The 26,164-nt window shown below is 38.0% G+C and overlaps 1 protein-coding gene across 2 annotated transcripts; it reads right to left on the bottom strand.

Moving 5' to 3' along the window:
- Positions 1–916: 916 nt before the first annotated feature.
- Positions 917–25,028, bottom strand: LOC311222066 (glutamate carboxypeptidase 2-like; the record flags this gene model as incomplete). 2 transcript variants are annotated; one of them, XM_084306160.1, is made up of 19 exons in its annotated part: positions 917–1,106; positions 2,124–2,216; positions 4,224–4,305; positions 5,021–5,285; positions 6,081–6,171; positions 6,965–7,056; positions 8,672–8,739; positions 9,282–9,345; positions 9,589–9,671; positions 11,023–11,142; positions 12,204–12,289; positions 13,382–13,480; positions 14,734–14,827; positions 15,680–15,866; positions 17,091–17,216; positions 20,276–20,377; positions 21,171–21,357; positions 23,874–23,982; positions 24,911–25,028. In XM_084306160.1, 19 exons carry the CDS (start codon positions 25,026–25,028, stop codon positions 917–919), a joined length of 2,256 nt encoding a protein of 751 aa, XP_084162286.1. The 2 variants fall into 2 exon arrangements, with proteins under 2 accessions (XP_084162286.1, XP_084162287.1); XM_084306161.1 differs by lacking the exons at positions 2,124–2,216; positions 24,911–25,028 and having other exon boundaries at positions 23,874–23,905.
- Between the last annotated feature and the right edge of the window lie 1,136 nt (positions 25,029–26,164).

Raw genomic sequence — 26,164 nt, 5'->3', positions numbered from 1 at the left:
TATTGTCCCATTGTACTCTTTTGAGTAGTTTGTTGTAAGAGTAAGCTGCATGCCAAAACCAGAAATACAGATTCCATGAAGATGTTAATAATTTGGTATCCTCTCAAATTAAGGACATGATGAATTTTCCTTGCTAATTGTTTTCATATGAAAAATGCCTTGTTATGGCAAGAATTAGCACAAGTACGTTTGGGATAAGGGAATAAAAATATGTCTTCATCTTGAAAGACATGTTTTGTGAGATCATAATAGTCTGACAAGATGCTTTGCCTTGTTTTTACACTGGTGACTAAAGGCTTCTTGCTCAACTCTATTTGCAAACAGCTGAAAGACTGCATGTAAAGAGAAGAACATCATGGATGAGTATTTTGGGCTGGCAGCCCCAAACTTGTTAAGATCATGATACATTCCTCACGCAGCATGTTTTCCCATCTTCATATGTGAATCTTCATCTAAAAGGAGAGCTGAAAATGTTATCTTGTATATATTATGCAATTCTAAGGTAAAAAATAGAACATCAACAACAAAGATAGAAACTGATAAAAACATTAAATGTCTTCTGTTTTCCTAATGCACTATGAGGATTACTATAGAAATTAATAAGGCAAGCAAAATTCACAGCTCTGAAAATAAATCCGGTGGTTAGCACTTTTTGAAATAGGAAACAGAAAAATCTTGATTTTTTTTAAATATAGACTCTCACTTCATTAATTATCTAAAGCCTGAGCTCTCAGAATGGATTACTTTACCTTAACACTGCTAAATGCATTGCACTTGGTTATATTATTTGCAAAGAACAAGACTGTCTGAGTTTTGTGTTCCTTCTAATAATCCTCTTGGTGTTTTACAAGTTCTTGTTTTGAGGCTTCTGCAAGCTGTTATCTGTAGTCTTCATTGATGATTATGTTGTTGATATTTAAGCTACTTCCTTCAGTGTTCCTGCTGCTGCCTGTACAGTGAAGGCAGCAATGGAAATTTGCCTCTTAACTTCTTCCCAGGCTTCATGTTGATCGGGTTTATTTTTAATGTCAAACATGGCATCATAGATCCCTGGGAATGATTCTCCTGCATACTTGTTATGGCTGCTTGGAGCAAAGATAACATGTCTGTAGGGAAGTTGAGGGGGAAAAAAACAACAGAACACAATAATATTGTGCATTAGGAAAATGAAATATTATTTTCTATACAAATCTAAAATTCTTGATAATGAAGGGGTAAATAAATAGTTACATATATATATATATAATAGCAATACTGCCTATAGTCTGTTAAGCAAGAAAATAAAATGAACTGCATTATTCCATTTGAATACAAGAACTTTGTAGCTAAGACTTGAGATAGAGTTGAATAAAGCACTCTTTCCCTTTTTTTAGATGAAAGGGAAAGATTAAAAAAAAAAAAAAAAAGCAAGCCAGCACCTTTTCTCATAGATGTACACAGTCTTTGACAGATACAAGCATGCTTTATGGCTTTGGACTGTTCTCAATAGATTTTTAACCAGAAGTCATGTGAGATATAAGGACTGTAGATCTTACATTCTCTTTCTACACTTAATTTTTAGTGGAACTTTTTATTGGAAAGATGACCGATCTGAATACAGAGTGGTAGGAATGACCAAAAAGCTAGGCTTGACTCAACTATTCTGCCTCTCAAACAAGATTTATCTCTTGAACTGGAAGAGAGAACTAGTGAATTCACTTCACTGCTGTTGGAGTACTGCCCTCTACAGTGTATTTTCTAGCATGGCTGTTCTGCTATGGCAGGTCAAATTCGAGATGTTTTAAGTATACCCTATTTCACTTTGAAACCAAACCTCCTTTATCAGTGAAATGACTTGAACTGAGACAACGGACGAACTTTTTGATCTGTTTAGAAGCCCGCTGAAATCAATGGAAATGGGTTTACTGATCTGAATAGGCTTAAAATGGGACTCCTACTCCGTACAGAGTATCTCACTGAAGTTTTCCCTGATGTTGTTTATGCTTTTCAATCTTATTTGTCCTATTTAATCTAATTTTACTACATTGAATAAAACCATTACAATTCCATCTAGAGACCTATAAATCATAAAGGAATTCTCATACAGTACTCCAGTCAGAATGTAAAAAATAAGCCTTTCTTACCTATAAAATGGCCTTCCAGGTAATCCAAGTGGATCAATGAAAGCCCTTTCTAGAAACATGAGCTGATCATTTAATGATCTGACGGCAAGTAGGCTAAAAGCAAAACAAGAGAACATGTTAGCTACAGAGTGTTTGGCCCCCTGTCCTTCAGTGCCACAATGGATACAGCTGTGCATTCATGAAGGACAGTACATCCACAAGGCTGAATTTCAAGCACAGAAGACAGAAGACAGAGCATGACAGCTAACCTGCACAAGAGAATTATGCTGCTCTATACTGTGAGACAGCCTGGCCTATAACCTGAAAGTTATAAACCTTAAAGCTTTTCTTAAAGGCCAAGAGATACTGTAAAAGAAGAAAGCCTTTCAGGTATTTTCTCTCATGCTGCATTTTATTCTTGTACCTCCTTTTCATTAGGATGCTAGGACAAACCATTCTCTTCTTTTGTACAAAACTCCATTTTCTACAAAGCCAGTGAGCAGGAAATTACTTCAATTAAATCACATTTATTTCTATATGTAAAACTACAACATCTGAGAAACAGGAAACTTGTAATGTTAGAATCATCTTTTGAGTCATCCAAGAACTGTATTTGTCTGATAGCAGATTGTAAATTCCCTTCAGCAGAGACCATCTGTTTCTGTGTGCTTTGAATAGCTCTGGGCATACTACTGATGCTTAACAAATACAAGAAATGTGAAGAAGAATATACTGACTATATGTGGGTTTGATAGTTTACATCTAAAGTAACTTACTGTAGAACTTCAAAAGCACTTACCAAGAAAAAGTGGTAAAATTTATATCACTGTAAGTCTGGAATAATTTTACTACTGTCAATGAAATTGTTTCAAGTTTACATGGGTGTAAATGGAAACTGATTCAGCTTGGCTGAATTAATGCTTAGCTTTAGGACTTCCATCAATGAAATTATTTTGAACTGAACTTTATCAACCGCTAATGTGCTGCAGAATTCTGCAGGACATGTTTCCACACTGGATCACAAAGGTTAACAGGAAATTATTTTCTTATACGTATTTTGAAACTTCTGCTGTATTTATTGATACACTTTTGTGATTTAGAAAAACAAATGAATTGAAATTTACATGGTAAATCAAGTATGTAAGCTGTGATAACTGACAGAAGTTACAAAATCACAATAAAACAGAATAGATCTGATGTGGGGACAGAAGTTATGATTTGTAAATGGAAAATAAAACAGAAAACACAATTAGTGTTCTAACTACTTAAAAGATAATTTTTCTGCTCATACAAATTAGTGTTTTTCTAGTAACATGATGCAGTGTAAATGCTCTAGAAATATAAAGTTCATACAAATATCATATGTATCATATGCCATAAATGTAATATTTTACTTATGAGATAATTATTTATCTTGAAAGTTGCTGCCATTAAAGGATGTCTTTTATTCTCACTTAGTCTTCCATAAGGGCCAGCATACAGCTAAATTAGATTCTTCCCAATAAATGCAACATACACGTATGTATATATAAAAGGAAGCATAGTTTCTAATTCTGGGCATGGCCTACAAAGAACGAATTAATTCAAGTGCAAATTATGGCATAGGCGCTATACAGAATTTTTGGAAAGCCTGTCAAAAAGCTTGCCATGACTACAAGCATGGTACAGATGTGTTGTTTTGTTTGTTTTCTTCATTAAGTAGTATCAGTAACTTGAAAACTAGAGTGGCAAATGAAGACTACAAGTTATCATTAGTTCTTTAATGATAATCCAGTGATACAATCCTAGGATGTGTCTGTATCTGGAGGAAGTGACACACATGGGCTGGCTCTGCTCATGCTAACCAACAGTCTTGTCACGTCCATGTGTCATCCTGGTGCTGTTCCTGAGCAGAATTGACACTCATTAGCTTGGACACTTTTCAAAGCTAAATGGCTAGATTCCCAGGCTCTGCAGCATCTCTGATGTTCACTAGTTCAACAGTTCTATAGTTTGTTTCCTAGAGTAACGAGATCCTTAAAAAGAAGAATCCATAAGGACTTCAAGGTTATTCAGGGGACTAAATGCAAGAAAAGACAATGCCCTCTGAGCCCATAGATTTGACTGGAAGAAAAAACTTACTTATTGGTGTCTATGTGCTGCAGTCTGTCATGAAAGTTAGCAGCCACTTCTGTAAAATTCTTCACAGCTGAAAACAGAGCATCTGGTGGGAGAAAAAAGGAAGCATTTAACTTTAAATTCGGAAGAAACCATTTAACAAATCAAATTCTTCAAAATAAAACTGCTTATCTTTCATTGTGACCATGATCTGATCATTCTCGATGAACAAAAATCAAGTAACTCCACATTCCTACATTAAAAACTATGTAATTCTGTGTGAAAACTTTCATTGGAAACAATAGAAATCAGTATTTTTGTGAACAGTTTATTATTTCATAATTGAAAAATGTCAAGAGCATGGATTGCCAGAACCAGACTGTTCAGGTAGGCGCACAGTTTTATAGAGCCTAACAACCTATGCATTTCCATTATGTCCTGCCACATAAAAGGAGCTTTTAGTGAGAGTGAGGGAAGGAGGCAGTGAGAGAAAGAAAGCGAGTGTGCATAGGCACATATGTCATTAGCAGCAGTCGCTGTCCTTGGAGGTCTTCAAAACCAGACAGGACAAACCTCTGAGCAACCTAGTCTGATCTCAGAGTTGACCATCACGTGATGGGAACTGTTAGCTCTCCATGGCAGCAGCATAGCTTCTGCAATGGCACACTAGTGAAGGAAACAGTCACATTTCAAATTGTTTGAAGGGGTGGCTCTTGTATTATCTATTGCTTGTACAGCACAAAGCAAATACCAAGGCCTGAACAAGGCTTATACAATGAGATAAAACACTAACAGAGGAATGTGATAATGACTGTACGTACCAAAGGATACGTTGTATGTTGCCAGTTGCTCTTCATGATTTCTTGACATATTATAGATGATATGAGCATAGTTGCTCACAGCTGATGCATAATCTCTGCAGTCAAAAGGAAGCACAACAGAGTTGGCCAACTCAAACACCAGCCCTCCCCGTACCTGAGCTACTGTCAGATGATTCTTGAAAGTGGGATCATAAAATCTCTCCACAATTTCATAGGTCTCATAGACACTGTGGTAAACTGGATAGCTGCTATACTTTTCTACATTCTGAAACAAACAAAACCAAACAAAATCATTAATTCCTGTCAGTTGTGGATACTGCAGGTATGCTCGAAAACCTTTGCAGTGGGATTCAAAGCACTGTAAAGTGAAATGTTTAGGTCACATGAATCCTCTGTAGCCACTACATACAATCAAATGAGAAGAACTGTTTAGTGGTGGCTCTCCTAGACGTTAACCTATGATGAGATGGTCACTCAGACACTGCTCTCCACTGACCGGGTATAGATCCTAAAGAAGGTAGCTAAGAATGGACATATAACTGCTAGTAGGCTAAATTAAGATAATGTTGCCCTTCCTCTCATTGCTTGGATCTCAACTGCCATTTTTGTTTATGTCTTTGGTTATGTCTGTTCAGAGAAAAGATCATATTTAATAGATAGTTCCTTGAACGTTTCTCAATTGGTCTCATTTTACAGCATGCTCCAGAGTCAAACTTATCTTCTTTGTGAAACATGAGCCATTTTTGAATTTAAAGCTTCACATGCCATCCCAATTCATTCAAAAGTCATCAGAAGCCACTCAAGCCTTCATCAGCCATAAGTAATTTTGAGCACATCCAGTTATTCTGAACAAAGGTCTCCTTCTTCTCTTGTCTGACTGACACCAAGCTGACCATTCCTATTTACTAAATATTTGTGTTGTAGTAGCAGAGTTCTAGTAATGTACACTCTGACACACTAAGCTGACTCCAAAAAGCTGACAGACTGAATGGCTCAATTACACAGTTGATATTACTCAGGCAGTTACATGGGAGATGTAATTACAAAGACACAGACTTACCCAGTTTTTACTGTAACGTGCTCTGCCTGAAGCGATGCCAAGACGTTGAAAAAAGACTTCAAAGTCATTGCCAGAACCCAACTTATTTATTCTTTTAACAAGAAAAAGGAAAACGCCTTGAGTGACAATACCCAAAATATATTTTTTAGTTTGTTTCCAAGTACTGATAGCTATTTATTCTCCAGTACAGTCACTACACAGTCTTTCTCTAGCACGCTCTTTCTGTCAATACACTATGAATTGCCCGGACTCCTGCACTGCATGTACCTCCTACCAACAACTGTAATTCCCAGAGGGGCAGAGTCACTGTAGAGAAATCAAACACTCAGGGGAAGAATTTAACTCACTGTCTTTAATCATTGAGAAGAACGACCCAATGAACTCTTGTTAAACTTCCAATATCCCAGGCTCTAAGCTCAGAGAAAACAGAACAGTACCAGCACAACTCCATATACAAGATTCATTAAAGGAATCCTGCTAATTTTGAAGGAGAGTGTTGTAAGAACCTGCCTGGTATTTTCCTCAGCCACTCAACCTCAGAGGCCTTCCAGGAGACCAGAAGCAAGTGCAAGGGTAGGTCCATGTTACCATCTTGTGCTTCTGCCACTGGCCTGTATATATTACCCTTATTGTCTAAATCTCTATAAAATACAACAAAATTGTATTTTTCATACACAAAGACTCTTGTTCATTCTACAACTGCAAGCTCTCAAAAATGTTGTACAACACTGTATGAGCCACAATCAACAAAATTCTGAAATCTATACCAGCTGAAATTAACACTCTTTCTTTCAAGTGCTCCGTTTTTCAAGTGTATATATTCTTTTAAAACCCACACTCTACAATAAATTCTAGCAAAGTTTTGATTTTCTTTTGTCACTGACCTGGGAACCTCTTTATATTCTCTTGATGGATTTTTTTTATACCAGCTCTCATAGAGAGATTTTCCTTCAAACCCCTCATCAGGACTTGGTATCTAGAAAATATGTATTGTAAAAGAAGACAAAGGGTACAATTTCAAATATTACCAATCAGCAAAACTACAACCTGCCATCACTTGGCTATGGCCTAGGAAAATGAATAAATAACACTCTTAAGCCCCTCAGCCCTTCTGCATTTTCACTTTAACCTTTTATACGAAGCATTTTTCAAAGGAACATTTATTTGCTAAAAATAGGCAACTTTTTAGATGGAAAAAAAAAACAGAAGGAAAGCAAAACATTTCAAATCAATATTTACACTTTTAATTGTCTTTATTAAGAATTATCAATAACTATATTTATTTTTTATGTGTTTCTATGAATTTCTCAAAATAACAGTCAAAATAAAGCATCTTTGGCTATCTGGTCACAGAGCTGACTGTTTACAGAACAGCGTCAATGCTTTTTGCTACAGATTCATTTTGGATGGAGTTACACAGCACCTCCTTCCTGATTAGCATTCCCTTCAAACATCAGCTACCAAGCGAGTGTAGTAACAGGCATTCATCAGCCTTTGTTGCTGTTTCCCAGCTCGGGGAAGGTTATGCAACCATGTTTACTGGTATTTAGGTCAACATTTTAATGATAGCTCTTGGTGTCCAAACTGAGGCTCTAATGACCTGATTTTCTGACAGTTCTGAACACCCGCATTTAGCACAAGTTACCATGGGAACTGCAGGTGATCAGCTCTTCTGCAGTTCCAGACAGAAATATCTGTAAATGGGCATCTAATTTTAACAGAGTTAAATTTTATTTGTTGCCTTGCAATTGCCAGAAAATTATTATACTGAGTTACTACCCTTCCCTTACTTTCATTGCAGACTAAAGTCAGCTTCCAAGAGATAACAAAGTATTGACCTTGGAAAAGACAGATGGGTGAAGCAGACATAGCAGATGAAGACAGATACAGTAAATTCACAGAATACATGGAGCGGTTAAATGTGTATTACATGCATATATATAAAACACACAGAAGATGAAATAAATGTTCACACTTTGATGCAGATGAACAGAAAAGAAACAAAAAGCCCTTATTATCAGCCTCTAAGACCCACTCTCAGAGCAATGAACATCTTACATTTAAGATGGAGATGCTATTTCCTGAGAAAGGTCCCTACCTTTTAATTTTATGTGCCACATAAATACGTGTGAGAGCATAATGGGCAGAGCCACTGAGTACCTAACAGGATCCATGGAAAATGAGCACAGTGACCCAACCTGCCACATCATGTTAAAAACAACACTTCAGCAACCCTAACGTCTTCCCCTGCCTAAAGGGAGACAGACAGACTCTTCCACTACCACGGGCACCTGAGCTGTTGGACTGGGCAGCTACATTTGTGCTTATTCTTGTTCTCTGGCTCATGGAATTTAATAGTCTGTTCTCAGAAGGAGAACTTTCACAGGAAGAGAGAAAAAATCATGAATAGCCAATAATTTAAAGGTATACATTTGAAATCCCTTTGCCACTTCTGGGAAAAAAGCTGTTGACTTAAAAAGGGTGACTGCAGTTAGAAAAGAAAGCAATGTCTGACATCATATTTTATGCACAGAGCCCCAGCCAGTGAGTGAGTACTAAATATTCTGGCTAAAAATTTCAAGCAATATTACCTCTTTGGTCACACTGTACACTAGTCTGTACATCAGTGGCGTGCAATCCACTCTTAGTGTGTAGTTTCCTGAAAAACAGGAAAAATTATTTGTACAAACAAGTAACGTCTTCTCAGCCAAAGCTTTGTGCCATTATTTGTTAATAAGAAAGGGACTAGAGAGTTACACACACTACAAGGAACAAGCTGACTCTCCCTGCAGAAGGGGTCTCCTCCTGTGATCTAATTAATGCATTTGTATTAATTAGGATGAATTACAGCCCACCTTTTGAAGCAACTCTCAGAGCTCTTCCTATGTCCCTATGTTGATTACATACATTATGAGAGTGGATGCAGATTCGAGAGTTGCTATAAAACTGCTGACAGAGGCACAACACTTGTCCCTCCCCATGATTTCCCAAATAGTTCAGCTGCTGCAAAGAACATCTTTCCTGAAGCAACAGGAATACCTGAAGGATACTTTATGATTCTGGGACAGTTTTCTTCCATATCTACTCCTGGACTAAGGCAACAACATTATCATTTTGGAGCTTTCACAGATCTTCAAGTTAAACTGCCTCCTGGTCACCTGTATATACCACCACTACTAAAGGCAAATTGAAACCATATACCTTCAATAGAGGAATCTGCATTGATGTAAGCTACTCCTCGTGCTTGCAATAGTTTGGCATTTTCCTGTGAGGAGGAATAGAGAAAGAAATTGTTGATGAACTTTTTCTCCCAGAATGATTTTCCCACCCCCAGAACAAACAGCTGTTTCTGGGAAAAACATCATATAACCTACTGAAATGAGCCTTGGTAGTTCCTAAGTGCAACAAAGAGAGAGAGAGCAAGGGAAAGAAGGAGTGCTGCTTTCTGGCACATATTTCTCAAAGATCTGCCACTGTGAAAATTTCTCTTTTAACACTGTCAGTTTACCTCAGCCCATTCTGTCGATCCTAACAAGCCAAATTCCTCTGCATCCCAGCTTGCAAATATCACTGTTCTCCTTGGCCTCCATCCTGCAATAAAAGACCATGAAAAGTGTGTTACAGAAATAAAGATAGCTTGTGTCACTTGGAGGGTGTGTGTGATCTTTAATAGTGATTTGTGGAAAAAGAGGTATGTTTAAGGAACTTTAAAAACAACTTCCTTACTAATCTAATAATGCCTTGCTAATTTTTTTAGCAATCTATTGGTTCAATATGATGATAAAAATGTTTACATGCTCTTCTCTCAACAGAAACTTCTAAAATTTAACTCTGAACAAGAAAAAAGAATGTGCATGTGCGTAAATCCTTGAAAGAAACCTTTTCTTTTTGCTCAATTCAACTTAGTGCATATTTTTAAATGATGTCTGCTTCGTCAGAAAAGTGTGTTTGGCAAATTTTCATATCCATTACTGAATTTCTTTGACCTGTTTCCCAAATACCAGATTTCAATACCTACAAAATTCCTTGTAACCTTTAAAGCAAGGATCTTTCTCTTGAAGTTCTGCATTTAAACCCAGACCAAACGTCTCTATATTGCCTCTAAATGGCTCTATATTGCCTTGCCTTTGTCTTCGCCCAAAGTTTGAGGTTACTGGAACCTTTCAAACTTTGCTCCCTTTCAACTTTATTATTTTTTTTAATTTATTTTCCACTTGTATTCTAAGGAGAGTTTCCCCTTATATTGAATAACTTCCATGGAATGGCAAGGAAACTGAATGCTAATAGGTTTTAAGTGCAGTGGGTAGGCAAAGAAAGCTCCTATAGCACAGTATTTGAGTTATGTCAAAGCTTATTTCCATGGGATGTCAGGGACAGTAACAGCATTTGCTCTGACAACAACAGAAATTTGGTAGTTGACATTTTTTTCCTATTGTAATGAACTAGGCATGAGGTATTTTTAACCATTACCTCCTATACTATGCTTGCACACCTCATTCTTTGCATTGCACAGACTTTATTCATTCTTGAGTCTGTCTCCAAACTAGAGTCAAGTGATGAGAAGACTCCCAATGCTGCCCTGCTGAAGTGTTGTTGATAAGATCACCATGGTATCAGTTTAGTAGGACCACTGAAACATCTGGTATGATCAGCATCAAATACACAGGAATCAATTGTATCCAACTGTCTCATTTATTTTATCCTCACATCTTCTACTTCGTGTTTTGTTTTCTTTCAGATCTATTTTCTCTTGAGTAGAAATAATTCAGAAATACTGATGGGTTGTAACTGAAACTAGTTAACAGCTGCAGAGCAGTGTGCTTATCTGAGAGATCAGAGAGATACACGTTTACTTTTAAGCACATGCTTCAATCCCAGCCATATCAATGGGCGCTGTTGACAGTGGTGGTTTTAGAGTACTTCAGTCTTTCATTACAATTACCTTCCTTTTTCAGTTTTCCAAAGCTCCTCACAATCTCATGAACCACAGCTGCTCCACTCTGAGGATCAATACCACCAAACACCCACGAGTCACGGTGGCCTCCCAGGATAACATATCTGTCTAGAGAAATAGGGAAGTTTACTTAGAAAAAACTTTTTTTTTTCCCCCATAGTGTTGTTAGTTGGAAGTAATTTTTAGTTTTCCATATAAATGTGTAAGCATCAGGTAACAAAGCTTACTAGTTTATCATACATTTAATGGAAACGCAAAAGACATTTTAAATCTCCAAAGACATTTTTCTGCATTTTCAGCAAGTGTTAAAAAACTTGTCAAGCACAGTAATTCAACCCCATATACATAAAATCTCCTAAATTCCATAATGCTACTTGTATTATTAGAAATACTGTGGCTTTCCTCTGAAGACAGAACCATTTTTTCACATTTTACAATACTGTGTTTCATGGTGAAGTTGACCAGCTAATTATTTTTGTACAGCATGACAACTCACAGCATTAAAACGTGTATTTCAATGGGTATATGTATTACCAATCATAAAAAGGAATGCCTACAATCATGATGAAAATGTGATTACTATGATCCAAATCAGACTAGATCTATGTGATACTACAATACGGTTAACAGTTTTGTTTTAGGCAACAGAGAAGTGCTGCAGTTACAGATGAAATGCTGTTATCATTCTAGGGATGTCTATATATCTGTTTTTTTATAGTGCAAAGATCACACTGACTACAGGAGACTGTAAGACGGGCAATAAATTAATAGTGGTGGAAATGATGTGTTCAGATGGAATGCAAATTCTTTCAGGACTTGTACTGTTATACCCCATTTCCATTTGGTTTTGAACTCTTGTGATTGATAATACCGTTCCTCCATTAGTAGGGAAAAATATCCACTTAAGGGTATTCTTTCAGTTGCAAAATTACCTGCCTGAAGCAAAATATTTCTGTCTAGAGTATGACTCCACCTTGAAAAATCAGCATGTATAGTGAAAGTGCTGACATACTCTGAGACATATGAAATCTGCTGCAGTAAATATTTCAACACAAAGGATCACATGGTCCAGTATTTCAGAGAAAATTATCTTCCTCATTTCCCCTAACTCTGAAGTGTGTGTAGAAGTCATTGCACACTCACATTACACTGAAGACAAACTATTTTACCTGGTTCCACTGTGCCTCTGATGGTACCAATCACATTGTAAATCCTTGTTACTTTGTTGTTGCTATGAACGTGCATTTTCACCTTTCTAGTGCATTGGGAAGAAAATCCAAACAGAATATATCCATCAGATTAGATATTAAAACATCAACACCTTTAAAAATTGTAAAATATAAAGTGTAATGAAAGGATTTTGGCTAAATTTACCCACTGTTAAACCAAAGTAAATTTGAAAATATTTCAGTGTAATTTTTTTTCCCAGATTTATACTTGTGCTATTGAGAACAAACAGTGTTTGGTGTGATGTCAGTAGGATTTATATGGATAATGATTTCAAGAGGTCCAATTTTTTTTTTTTTTTGGCTAGGAGCTAGTTCTTAAATTAGAGTGAAAGAAAAACGAAAACCATCTAATATTAAAAAGGTAAATAGTTCAATCTAATCTAGAGGTTGGTATAAATCAGAACCAACTCCAACACAGTCAGTGTGATCATACTGATGTGCCACCTCAGACACCACAAGAATCAGACAGCCTGAGCTGTGTCAGAGACTTTGTTTATCCGCAACACAGTTGAAGGTGCAACAACTCATCCTCAAGGGTTGCCTTTTTTAATTTTATTTTTTCAGGAAGAATTTTTCACATGGTTTGACTAAGACAGAGAGAAAAGGTCAAATGTTTCACATTGAAATAAACAAGAAGTGCAGCCAATAGTGAAATATCTGGACTTAATCCTAAACTGTAATTACTAAATCAGTTTAAATACAAAACTAAATCAATAAAAATGAGGTTGCACTTAAAGCATTTCTTTCTGGAAAACTTAACGTGTAGTTTATAATGTTTTACATACAGCAATTGGTAAAATCAAAAGCTGGACCCACATGAATTTAGAAGACAAATTCAGTTCTCTAAAAATTAACCATTCTGATTAAATATTTTGTTTGAAAAGCTAGATGTTTTCCAAGTGAACCTGGCTCAAGATTAGCTTGAAACTAAAGCAATTCGGTCATATCCACCCAATGAGATGAAAACCTACTGCAGCTTTGCAGTGAGAGCATTTTGTCCCAGAAAATGGTCAGAATCAAAGGAATGATGCAAATAGCCCCAACTATTCTACTTTTCATCAGATTCTCTACCTGTATTTCTCTGATCTCAAACAAGTTCCTTATGAAACAAAACTGACCTTGTAGAATAATTTGATGTGAAACCAGGACCAACGTTGTAAGACACATTCAAATTTCCTTTCCAGCTACTATGTGGTGGTGCAGATCCTCCCATATTACTATTATGAAAAAAAAAAAAAAAAAGTATTACCATTATTAGTTATAGTCATCTTACAAGAACACCAAAGACAAATGAGGAACCAGGAACGCCATCTTGTTATTTTTTTTAAGTCCCATACAAATGTAGACCAGAGTAATGGGTCACTGTCTTAAATATTTTGTACTATAAGCTTTCACAGGGATTAATCTGTATTTTTAGCTACATTAATATTAGTAAATTAACATAGAGGAATTCCCCTGCACATGGAGGTCAGCTTGGAATGGTCTACAGCTATCCTGGAAAGCAGTCTTCGTTTGCAAGGGTTTTGCAAGCAAACCGCCTCTTGAAAATGGCCCATGGATCTTTCTACTGTCTTGAACTGCATTTACAGTTTATTCAGGAGTGAGTTATTTGGGCCATTCTAACAGTTTAACAGGACAAGCAGTTGTCTTTCAGTGCCTGCCTCTGGACATTTTTTAGTATGTTGCCATAGGCAGAGTTGATGTGATTTTAAGATGTCTAAAATTGAAGAAATATGAGTTAAAGTCATCTTTTCTTGTTCTAAGGTGAATATACAAGGACAATGCTGCACCTGCTAACTCAACTGCACGTTTTTTTTTCAACTTATTTAGTTTGTTTAGATAATTATGAATTTTAATACCATCCTCTGGAAAGATGGGAGCCTGTCTTCATGTCACTTGCATACTTAGTATATAAAGTAGTGAAACATACATGTCTGCTAAATCTCCTGTGACACTGCCTTTTTTCCAGTATCGTTATATTGGTTTGCTAGCATCATTTCATATTTATGCAACATAATACAAAAGATGAAAGAAAGCTTCATAGAACTAAAACCAGAGTGTAGATAATGTCCCCTCAAAGATACATGGTATGAATTTACCTGGATAAATGAATGATTTTATTTTTGGTCTTTTTCACAAGGCAGGTACCACGGCAGTTCCACAAATCCTTGCCTTTACTCAAACTGAGAGTTATATTATAACTTCAGTATGCTTGATTGCTAATTGTTATAACTGCAGTTCATACTTGATGTGTTACAAAGGACCTTTTCTAAATCCCTTTGCACGTATCTGATATGCAGTAATAGGTAACAGAATGTCCACTTCCTACACAGAACCTAAGTACAAACATACTATTTCAACAACTACAGTGGAAGCAAAGTGAAAAAGTCTTTTCCCTTTCTTTTCAAATACTCTTAACACTTTCACTAAACAGTCTGTTTAAAATTCCTCATGTCTCCCAAATACTTACCGCAGTAATGACTCGGCATCATGATAGCCAACGGGATGAACTGGAATTTTTGGGAGACCTACACCACTGGCTTTGTCTAATCGGTAAGTGTATTCTGAAAGCAGAAGACAGGTATTTCCATGTTTACAACTTCCAGAAGGTGTCTGTACAATTTACAGCACAGTCTTAACATAAGAGTCAAGGATAATCATTTCAATTCACTAGAAGTTGGGCTGACATTTCGTCAGTGACTGCCTTCTTTATGCTTCATCAACATATTTTCAGAGACAAAATAATAATAATAAAAAAATCTCCCAATCTCCCACAACATCTACAATTATGCATTCAGAACTGCCTGGAAAATTTAAAATTATTTCTTGGTTTGTGTTTGTTTTTTTTTTTTTGCACTGAAAAGGTTTTTGATAGATGTTTTTCTCTCCATTGAAGGAACTTCAGAAAAAGCCAGACAGAAACTACAACAAAAAGGGACCCCATATCCTGATGCTTGGAACACTGAGCTGGGAACTAAAGCATTTGCCAGAGAGATGCAAATATAATGTTATATACTAGGCTACCTAATATTCTGTTTTGCTGTTTTTGTGAACAAAATGAGGTCCAGGTTTTGTTTGGACACAGCTAAATTACAAATGATTTTTTTTTTTCTACAAACCAGGATATTACTTTTCACAGTATGTACAACCATCAACATTTAGAAGCCATTTCTCTAGCAGGTATGGAAAAGAATGGATTTTCCTCATACTCCCTATGGCACTGCATTCCTCTCCCTATTCCCTACAGCATTCACAGGAACCCTTATTGAGGGGGCAGACAGAGATCCATCTGTAAGATCACCAACTCTAGCTTTTTTCTTTGCAACTGTACAGACAATAGATGAATTTCAAGTACCACAATAACTTCCAGCACCACTTTAGAAAGTACTTGATGGCCCAGGGTACAGATATCTCACCTTTTGCAGGATAGCCTGGTGTCAGAGGATCCCCTGCACCATTCAGGTTTAACACATTTCCACGCTGGGCTCCACCACCCGGAAGGTTCCAGCCATCTGGATAGGGATCTACTCCTGGGGCACAGTAGTCAGCAGGGTCTGAGTAGAGAATAACTCCCTTGGCACCTGCCAATTCAGCATTCCTCACCTGCAAAGCACATCTCTGGTTCCTATCCAGACAGTTTGACACAAATGTTCAAGGGGCAAAAGAAAGTATTAAAAATTACAGTGATTAGAGCTCAAGGCCTTTTACACAGCTTGGACTAAGTAAAGGTCCCATAATAGTCTCATATCATAAAATTTCCGGAAAATACATATATAGATATGTATTATTATTGTACATATATAGATATCAGGTATCAACTCTTTCGTGTCAATGCGGACATTTCACTTCTAAATCAAAGGACAACTGCCCCTCCCTCTAGATACTAGTAACTCTGATGTGTTTGTATTTCATTTTAATAAATGATTCACAGACAGTGATACCTTCTTTAGTCTCTTCCATTCAGATAGTATCTTTAAGAGTGGTAACCTTTAAAAATTTAGTGAAATTATTACCTGATCCAGAATAAAAGTCAAATGTCACTTCTCACTGCTGAAAATGGCATATATGTAAAACAGTGAGTTATCCACTTAAAGCTCGCCGAAGATCAGTCAAGAGTGTTAAGATTTGGCATTCCAATGAGATTCCAAGAGATTTGGTGTTTGACACTCTGAAGTAATCAAGAAATTAAAAATATAGCCCTGTCCAAGTTATGGTCAAACTAATTTTCATACAAAAGGCAAACACGCTTACAATAGACTGTCTCTTTACAACCCTTTTGAGGAAATAACTTGAGTGTGCACCTGAAGTATGCACATGGTTATGTACTTTCCTGTCAGGCCATGGAAATTTGCAGAAAAATGTCATTTTAAAATGTTTACGTGATAGGGATATGGAATTAATAAATACAGAATTTAAAATAACCTCCATGTAGATCTGCCTTTGTCTAGTGTACAGAAACCATTATCAATAACTACAACATGGGGATCTTAAAGCATATCTGAATCTACAGGAAAGAAAAGCTTAGTTCAGAGTGTATCACCCAAGCTTATTAGTTACATTTTGGGAAAAAAATATAGTATGCAGCTGAATACTAAAATATTTAACATTTTCCAACTTAATTACATTTATCTTTTAGATGCATTATATACGTATCAAATAAGTATTTTATATTTCCTACTAAAGAATCCACTTTGAATGCACCTCTATGAAAAACTCAGTTGCACTAAAAGCTCCAGAAGACCTTAGTTAAGAGTTTCAGTCTCTTGAAATCAACCAAAGGATAGCACAAGTAATATTCTTATATAGAGTTTATTATATAGAGTTTACCTTATTTCCTCTGAAGATCTTCCCATATCTGGCAATAACAATCTTTCCTGTACAGTTAATTCCCATTTCACGTTCTAGCTTAAAGAAGTCCTCTGTGCGGCCATAATTCACATATACTAACTCACCCTGATAGAAAGAGGCAGAATTTGAAACAAGAATGTCAATAAACATACCATGAAGGTGTGACCTAGAAGAGAATAAGCTGAGAACAATGGGCTCCAGGACAGGTTCTTGTATGAATTTTTCTTTGATCCTAAGACAATTAGGTAGGTAAGTGACTCCTAATAGATTCATAACATCAAAAATTGTGTGACCTCAGACTCTATGGAGAATACAAGATGTGACTTCTGAAACAGAAACTGAGTGTAAATGCTTAGAGTATGGCCCTTACTTCTCTTCATAGTCTATTTAAGCTGTAATCAGTCTTGGACAGCCAGAGGTATTTTAGATCCAGACATCACAGTAAATAGTAATTGCATCCTATGCACTAGAATGACACATCAACTATTGTAGAACATGTTTGAAACACAGTCATGAATACTTTATTTATGTGTAATGTGTATTTATTTTGATTGTCAATCATCTGGAACTTCTACAGTATTGTTTAATCTCTAGATTTCCGAAACTACATTCAAAGGTACTTATTTGGAGATTCTGTCATTCCTTGATACATTTTGGCAGGGGGGTTGGACCCGATGATCTTTCAAGGTCCCTTCCAACCCCTCCAATTCTGTGATTACACAGCACATCAGGCATCCTTAATGAAATTAATTTAACATTCTGAAAATTCTTCATCTTTAACTTTCATTAAAAGGACTAAGAACTACACCAATGGTATCAATGTCTCAACAGAGCACTGCAACAATTTAATTTCCTAGAAGTGTCATAAAATCCCTCATGTTTGTAGAGACTCCCCTTAAAAAGTATTAAAAAATACAAGCTATGAGTATGTAGTGTGGACTCATAAACTGCCTTGTCTGGTCTCTTTCAGCTTAGTTAGAGGTCTCAAACACACATCTTATCTGTGACCATTATTACTGAGTTGGGGTACTTTTGCAGTCACTTAACAAGGAAGGAAGGAACAGAAATTAGTACTGCTGTTTAAGAATGTGACTTCACCACTTTGTATATTTTTTGCTAAAAAATTCTATTAAAAGAAACTTCTGCTCAAAGCTTATTTTTTTTCCTGTTTATTGGGATCTAATTGAAATACACCACACTGAACAAAAATGCATTATGACAATTCGTATCGGAGACCAGGATATATTCCATCTACCATTTAACGAGAACCAGAAAGTAGCAGCTATTTCTACATCTCTGCAGGGTCTCACTCTAACTGGCAAGTAGCTACTATCCTACTGTGGCAGTATTTAACTTTCAAAACACAGTCACTACCACTTATTTTTAAAGAGCAACTGCAGGAAACTGTAATGGTGCCCAATGGTATTTCCACAACTCCCTGATTAGAGCACTCACTCAGAAAACATGAGAGCTGAGCTCCTGGTCTCTCTCAGTGTGAAGAACTTTGATCCATTTTTCCCACTTTCCAGGGGGGTGTCCTGCTTGTAAGACTGCAGTTACCCTGGCATGCAGGTACTGTATAGCCTTCTCCCTTCATTGAATTTGGACCTTTATGCAGAAATTGTTTGCAAGATTTGTGAGCACAAAGAAAGCAAGAGACTGATGAATGCACTTGGCAAGTTCCAAACCTCTCTCTCCACAGCTTAGATCTGTTTAATAGAATGGCTTTTAACATGAAGTACAGAAACGGATATGGGAAAACTCAGAAGAGCCCATAACCCATGGAGCATTCCCACTGCTGAGCTACATACACGCTCCCTCCTATGCTATTTGCAGTATAGATGCAGACAAGTGCTCACCAAAGAACATTATTGCTAACTGCACTAGCTAGGTACCTGGAGCTTTTGTCAAAGTACTACGCATTAAAGGAAACATAAGCAATGCATTTTGAAAAGATAATCTGTCTTTTAGGTATTGTTTCATTCAGAAACAATGTTCTCACATTTAATTAAAATAAAATCATTTTCTGAAGAAGGAAGCTGCAGCTTTTTAAACTTGTTTTTATTATTTCTCATATCACAGCCATTACCATAGCTCTGAAGAAACCAAATAAAGCAGTGAAGTTATTCTGTCTTTCTTTGGGGATATTATATTAAGACACAAAGTCAGAATCCAGTAATTTTACCTTACATTACATTCCAAAATTCCCACAGCAATTCTTGAAATGCTCAAAGCTTTCATATCCTAAGGGGAGAGGCTACCTGCCTGGTTCTCCAGCTTCCTTTGAGTATCTGAGGCAAATGAATACAGGTTATCTTTTGTCTTTTGGACTTGCACAGCTTATTAACAAACTTCAGAAAGTATAAGAATTTAATACTGGGCTATATGATGACTAAAGGCATTGTTACCAGGTTTCAAAGTCACATCCACACTTCATAGCAGAGCTTGGACCAGATAATCTCCAAAGGGCCCTGCCAACCTACATTATCCTATGTATAGGCAGGAAAGATACTGCAAACAAAAAGTAATTTCTATTCTTATAAATTACTAATTGAATCCACTAATGTTCATAGGATAGAAAATCCTGTTACACAGGCCAGCTATGTAAAAGAAAGATCGTCAACTGGTACCATCTGTACAAGATAGAAGGGATTAATGTTAAACTTCGATCACAGTAACACCTATTTCCACCAGCTAGAAGTGCTAGCAAAGGCCATTTTCAAGCTCACCATAAACTTGCACAGTTATACCTGTGTGTGAGCCTTTGGAAAGCAGAATTTTGAAAATCAGTTTTTTAATTTGGCTACATAAATATAGGAGTCCTATTTGTTCACCAAAATGGAAAAGAATGGTGTGTATTCACAGAATAATCAGGAAAAGCTTAAAGCAGCTGACAACTTTAAAGATTTCTTTCCACATTTTTCAGGCTGAGGCAGAACAGTCCAATTTTAACTCCATCTAGAGAAAAAAAAAATCATAGACAACAGAGCTAGCTCATCTTTCTCAATGGTGATACGTCAGGTTCTGAACAAACCTAAGATCCAGGAATTTCACATTACTCTACTCCATTCAATGCTATGCTACACTATGTTACAGTATCCCATCTTTGTCTATTTCCATTTCCTATTTCTGTTATCTCTGTTTCTTTTACTATTTTATCTTACCTCAGGCATTCCTTGGGCTGAAAATGCACTGTAGGGTGGCACCACATCTCTAACAGCCTCATACCCTGGAGGAGGAGGCTCTGATAATGATGTGTTGAAAATCTATTGGGAAAGAAGAAACAAAAACGTAAAACAAGCAACATGAAAAAGAAGTACTGTCTACATAGGCACATTTCACAGACATTTACAGTTTAAAGGACTCTAGTTTCATAACTCAAAATGAGGTGTGACCAAAACTTTAACAAGCACTGGGCATCACTTTCCATATGCAGGTTCAACGTGTGATCTCACAAATCCCATCTCCACTCTTTGCAGATAATCTCATTTAAATGAACACAGGTTACGCTAAAGTGGTCTCAGTATAGCACGTAACAGAAGGTTAGATCATAATAGTAAAAAAAATCGTGCATTCTGCTCATCCCCAGAGCTTCTATGAACACTAGAGTTGCTCTGTCATGAACTGATTTTATTTGTCAGTCTCAAGGCATAAACTCTATGATCTTCAAGAAAGTGAATTTAGCACAATCGTCAATACTGTATAATGAATCAATACAAATAACAATGCTGACAATGATTGATTTCCTCTTTCTTAATAAAAGAACAAGTTTAAAACAATTGAATTACATAAAGTAATTCTAATAAATAATTCTCCTTTCATCCATGTATGCCAGTATGCTGCATGAAGTAGGATAATTATTAGTATTCTTAGCATACAGCTGAAGAAACGAAGATACAAATTTAGGGAAAAAAATAAATAAACAGTAACCACTGATTTCCATGAGCTTTGGATCAGATGCAACATCATGAACAGAGCAGAGGATGGCTTTCCCTCCCAGTCTTCCCAGGTATATGAGGGTGTTTTTTCCCTGGTTGCAAAAACAGATGTTTTCTGTACCTCATTTCCATACTCATCAATTATTGAGATGTAGTTTGGCTTAGTTTCATCAGGGTAAGAGAGCAAGACATCGTAATGAACCAACTGAACAGAATCCAAACCAAACGCCTTCCACTCAGCTTGGACTTGCTGTGCCAGATGCAGATTCTCCTTTGTTCCTGCGAGGTGTGGAAGCTGTGTAAAATTGCTAGAGAAAAAGAAGCAATTGGTCAGGATCGGGAATTGCAGCTCGTAATCAAAACCCTTCTTAGCCTAGCTGGAAAGAAACTCCCATGTAAGACCATACTGAAACTAAATTAGGACCCAGACTCTTCTGAATTTAGGTATTTGCTTATCTTACGCTTAACTTGAGGAAAAGGATTTCAGTTTGTCGCAGGTGTTTACATCTTGCTAGCAGTGTGGCTTAGCAAGAAAGGCATAATGACATCACCTGTGGGGTCTTGTCCTTGGTTTATTCCTTGTCTTCCGGGCAACCTTGGGCCAAACACTTCTGTGCATAAGGAGACTGAGCTTCCTTGTGAAGCGATAAAAGAATCAAGTATAATTACCTCCAGGTATCCAATTGAGAAATGTGCATAATTACTCTGATCCCTGCATTTAATTAGCTGGATATTCTCCTTGGATGCCACTATTTTAATTAATTTTGGCATAAATACTGATTTATCTGAAAGTTCACTCTGAGCATGTCTTGTTGGCAAATAAGAGTTCACAGTGGCTTACAAACAAGGAACAGAAAAACTAAGAACCTTGTGACTTCAGAGACATACAGACTCAATAACAGTGAAAGATACCATGAGTAGTGAGCAACCCACTGCATGAAAAAGAGAAAATTTGCTCAGACCACTGAGCAGGCCTAGTGGTGAACTGAGCCAAAGAACTCCCAGATGAATGAGGTTTGTAATCATGTCCTCATCTAGTCATATGACCATGCCACCAACATGCCACAGAAGCACGTGTCACACCAGCTGGTGTTAATGAAAGAAACGGGTTCTTGGATAAGAAAGAGGTATAAGGTTGGGAAAAATTTTCCTTCTTGAGTTCCAGTGAGTGTTACTAAAAGCAGCAAACAAAGCACTTACTTCAAAAGAAGTATACACTTCTGCTTTTTGTGCCAAATGCTGCCATATTCCTCTGATAATGTCAACAGCTTTTATCAACACTATACTAGAGAAGTCCCTGGTACAGTGAAGGCACCATTTTCTGGATAACATACTGAACCAACACCATGGTTATGTTTAGAGCCAATGGCTGTTTTCTTTAAGATTTAGAATATTTTAGTCTCAGGTTTTTATTACAATTTGAGTTACACAATAACATTCTCCTGTATTATATTCCCATTTAACTGACTATTGTGTTTTTCTTCATTTCCTGTTCTAAGCTGTTGACTGCCTGCATGAGTAGTTCTGAGTAGTGACAAAGGATCTGCTGTATTTCACCACAGAATTGGCCTCATGTCAGCAAATGCAATACAATGTTCACTGTTAGCATAGAGACAGGGAGCTTTGAGGGCAGAAAGTTCCTTTTACAGGGTTCTTTAGCAACAGTTGGCCTTGTAGGAGCCAAAACACAGGTTGACAACTGAAAAAAAATCTTAAGCATTTGGTTTTCAATGTTTACATAGTCCAGTACGTGTCTATTATGTAGTAAAGAGAATGTACTTTCCAGCTAACTTATTTGCAAAAGTTTGTGGCAAGTGCACTTAAAATGAAATGTGTGGGATTGCCACAATGTATAAACTGAAAATGTTTTTTTCTAGTAATTTGGTTTTGCAGCAAGATAGAACTTCCTGCTATTTAATCAGGTTTGGAATAAACAGCACACCCAGTTCTATTGTCTACACCTAAAACCATTCATTTCAACAAATGAGCAGCTTTGCTTTTAAGATGTAATAAAAGAAACAGAGTAGCGTTAAAATCACCTAATTTTATTACTAGATGATACATGAGATTAATAAATTATTGGGGAAAAACATGGTCTTAAAAAGACCCTACATCTTAAAAGGTGTTTGTTTTATTATCAACAGCTTAATATACTTCTTAGATGACTAACCTCTATCTACGATGACTTTTCTAGCTATTCACCGTGCAGAGGGTGAAAGCATTGAAATCTATCTTTCTTCATGAAAGTGAATAATTATCAGTCATCATTCTGACCATGTAGATTATCTAATAAATTTGGTCAGAAAGTCAGAAGGGAGAATAACAATAAGGTATGAAGTTCTAATCTGTAGGAAGAACTGCAAGCTCAAATGCTAGTATGATTTTCTTCTAAGTTGATGTGGCCCACTATCTTCCATTGAATCTCTCCCAACTTAAGTTCAGTCATACAGCCTAATCCTAAATAAACAATTTTTACATAAAAAACAATGTAAGGTAAACGCTGCTGTAGGCTGAAACAGGCCACACATAAGAGAAGAAGTCAACCTCTACATCATTGTACAAGCATTCACCGAAGGCTAAGCAAGAACTTGGCCATTTTTAATTACTTTAAGCACTGAGATTACTGACAACAACTCAAGTGTTCTCAACACAAGTAAGACTGGAAGGAGCTGAGATGGACTGCACTCATCTCACTGGAAAACATGATAAAACCTATGGCCAAAAACCCATACACCATGCTCTGTCTGGTAATATTCGTGGGCTGGTTCCTGCTTGTTTTTTTTTTTTTTTTTTCTTTTGACTGCTAAGCCTACACACTGCTTACAAAAGAAACTGCTTGATGTTTTCAGCCTTCATTTCAGCCATAAATGCCGCCTTCACCTCTCCATGAGGACTCGAAGATGTCTTCTCTTCTACAGGTTTTGCAAACCAGCCTACACAACACAGCAAAATACAACAGTAAAAACACCAGAACAATATCCCCATGACACACATAATTTTTCTTCAGTATCACCACAAGTATTTCGCTGCATATTTTACAGCTGTTTTTTATCATAGCACAGTCAAGCAGCCACAACCTGGTAATGTCAGTGGTAGTCCCACACCACAGTGAGACAACTTATTACCTGGGCACATATTGAGGGGAATAAAATACTGTATTGTATCTATTCATCACAGTCATTTTACTGTAGATGCTGAGGAGTCCAATCTATCTTCCTTGAGCACCAGCACATCATGCTGCCAGTCACCTCAGAAAGGCAGCAGCTTTACGAAAACGTACAGAAACAGAGCCCCTTTGTGAGGAACAGATGTCCTGTAACTATTTTTTCACTCTCTGGCTCTTTTTCTGGAATCATTCCCTTACTGTAGCGGTGTTATCAGACTTAAGTGATGAGAGAAACACCTGTCTAGGGAGAGTTTTTGACACCTCTTTGTAAGCCGGGGCCTGTACGTGTTCAGTGCAAACGCAGCAGCCGTTACACAGGTGGCACATCGGGGACACGGCAGGGAGCAGAGTGGGCAACAGGCTGGCGCCACTCAGTCAGGGCCCTTCCACCAACTCCAAGCACACTACAAAAGCCGTTTCTCTTGCCTAACTACCACATTTAAAATGAAATTACACAATAACTAGCCAAAAAGGCACTCTGGACGGAAGACAGCCGCTGCTGCTGGGCAGATGGCGGCTCGGCCGGCCACAGATTCACCTCGGGCACGGAGCCCCCGGGCTCTGGAAGCCCTCCCAAACCTTCCCCCCTACCCGACCGCTCCTCAGCCCGGCACCGAGCAGCCTCCCCCGGCTGGAAGCTCCCAGGGCCGGCCGGGAGAGCCTCCCGACCCGCGGCGGGTGAGTCCGCACTGTACCGATGAGGAACCCGAGGACGAAGAGCCCCACCGCTGCTCCCAGGGTGGCAGCCCAGAAGCGGCCGCTAGCTGCCCTGGGCCCGGGGGGCTCCGAGAGAGTGCCGAGAGCCGTCCACATCGCTCCGGAGCCGCTCCCCGCCTCGCCCCGCAGCGCCCGCCCCGCCGGCCGAAGTCCCGCCGCTGGCCCGCCCCACGGCGCCTTGAGGCGGGCGGGACCCGGCCGCCTCCGGCGGGTCCCGGGTGCTAATGTCTGCCCCGGTGCCTCACACAGGGCCTTGTGCCACCCGTGAGGGGCTTTCACTCCGAGATCGGGACCTCAGCCCGCCCAGAGCCTGTCCCGAGGTCTCGCTGTCCGCCTGGACGTGGCCAGTTCTCCCCTGCTTTCCCCTTCTATCCACTCTCCTAGATATCCTGGCACCCCACGTTTCAAATGCCGTCAGGAGGTGAAGCAATGATTTCCACACCTGGTTCACTGTGGCTGTTTCACACAGGGCTGTGCCATCCCCTACAGGATACGTGGAAGAGTGAAGACCCAACAAGGGGGGAAAAAGTAAAAACCATTACTTTAACACATTTATTTTCTCAAGGAGTGTACCCCAATTCCCAAGACTCTGAAATGCTCTATTCAGAAACACAGACGCACCTGTGAATTCATTTACCAGGAGGAAGACTGATGGCTTGATGTCTCAGCACTCTGGATTTCCATTTTACTGAGGTTCAACCCCTAAACGAGTGTGTGTTTCACCTGGGACTGCCAGCTCCTGGTTTGGAGACTGGCTTCTGGCTTCCTACATGCTTAACTTTGCTTGAGTCTTTTTCCACGTCTTAAAATCTCAACTGCATGGTTTTGGAAAAATCTCTCCATTCATTTTGGTTTGGTTCTCCATTTCAATTTGATCTCATGTTTGAGAGGAAGCGATACCTTTAGGTCGATGAGCAGAGAGGAATTTGTCATGTAGGGATGACCTCCCGGGCTCTTTACAGATTTTCGTGCTCAGAACCCTTGCTCCAATGCCAGCTGAGGAAGCAATGCATGCTTAAGACACATTTCCAGCTGTAAAACTCAACAGTGAAATCCAAGTCTATATGTAGTAAACACATAGTTAATTGACAAGTCTACTCCTATTGCACCGCACGTCTTGCTGATACAGACAAAACCTAAACCTAGGATGAATTCCAGGCATTGGACTTTGACTGACTTCAACTGCAGAGCTCATCACACTAGAAAGTCATAGTACAAGACCACTAGATGAG

Source organism: Netta rufina (genome assembly GCF_964035555.1).
Source record: "Netta rufina genome assembly, chromosome: 1".
NCBI lineage: Eukaryota > Metazoa > Chordata > Aves > Anseriformes > Anatidae > Netta > Netta rufina.
Note: the sequence above shows the minus strand (reverse complement) of the source record. Positions and strands in the feature narration are given on the sequence as shown.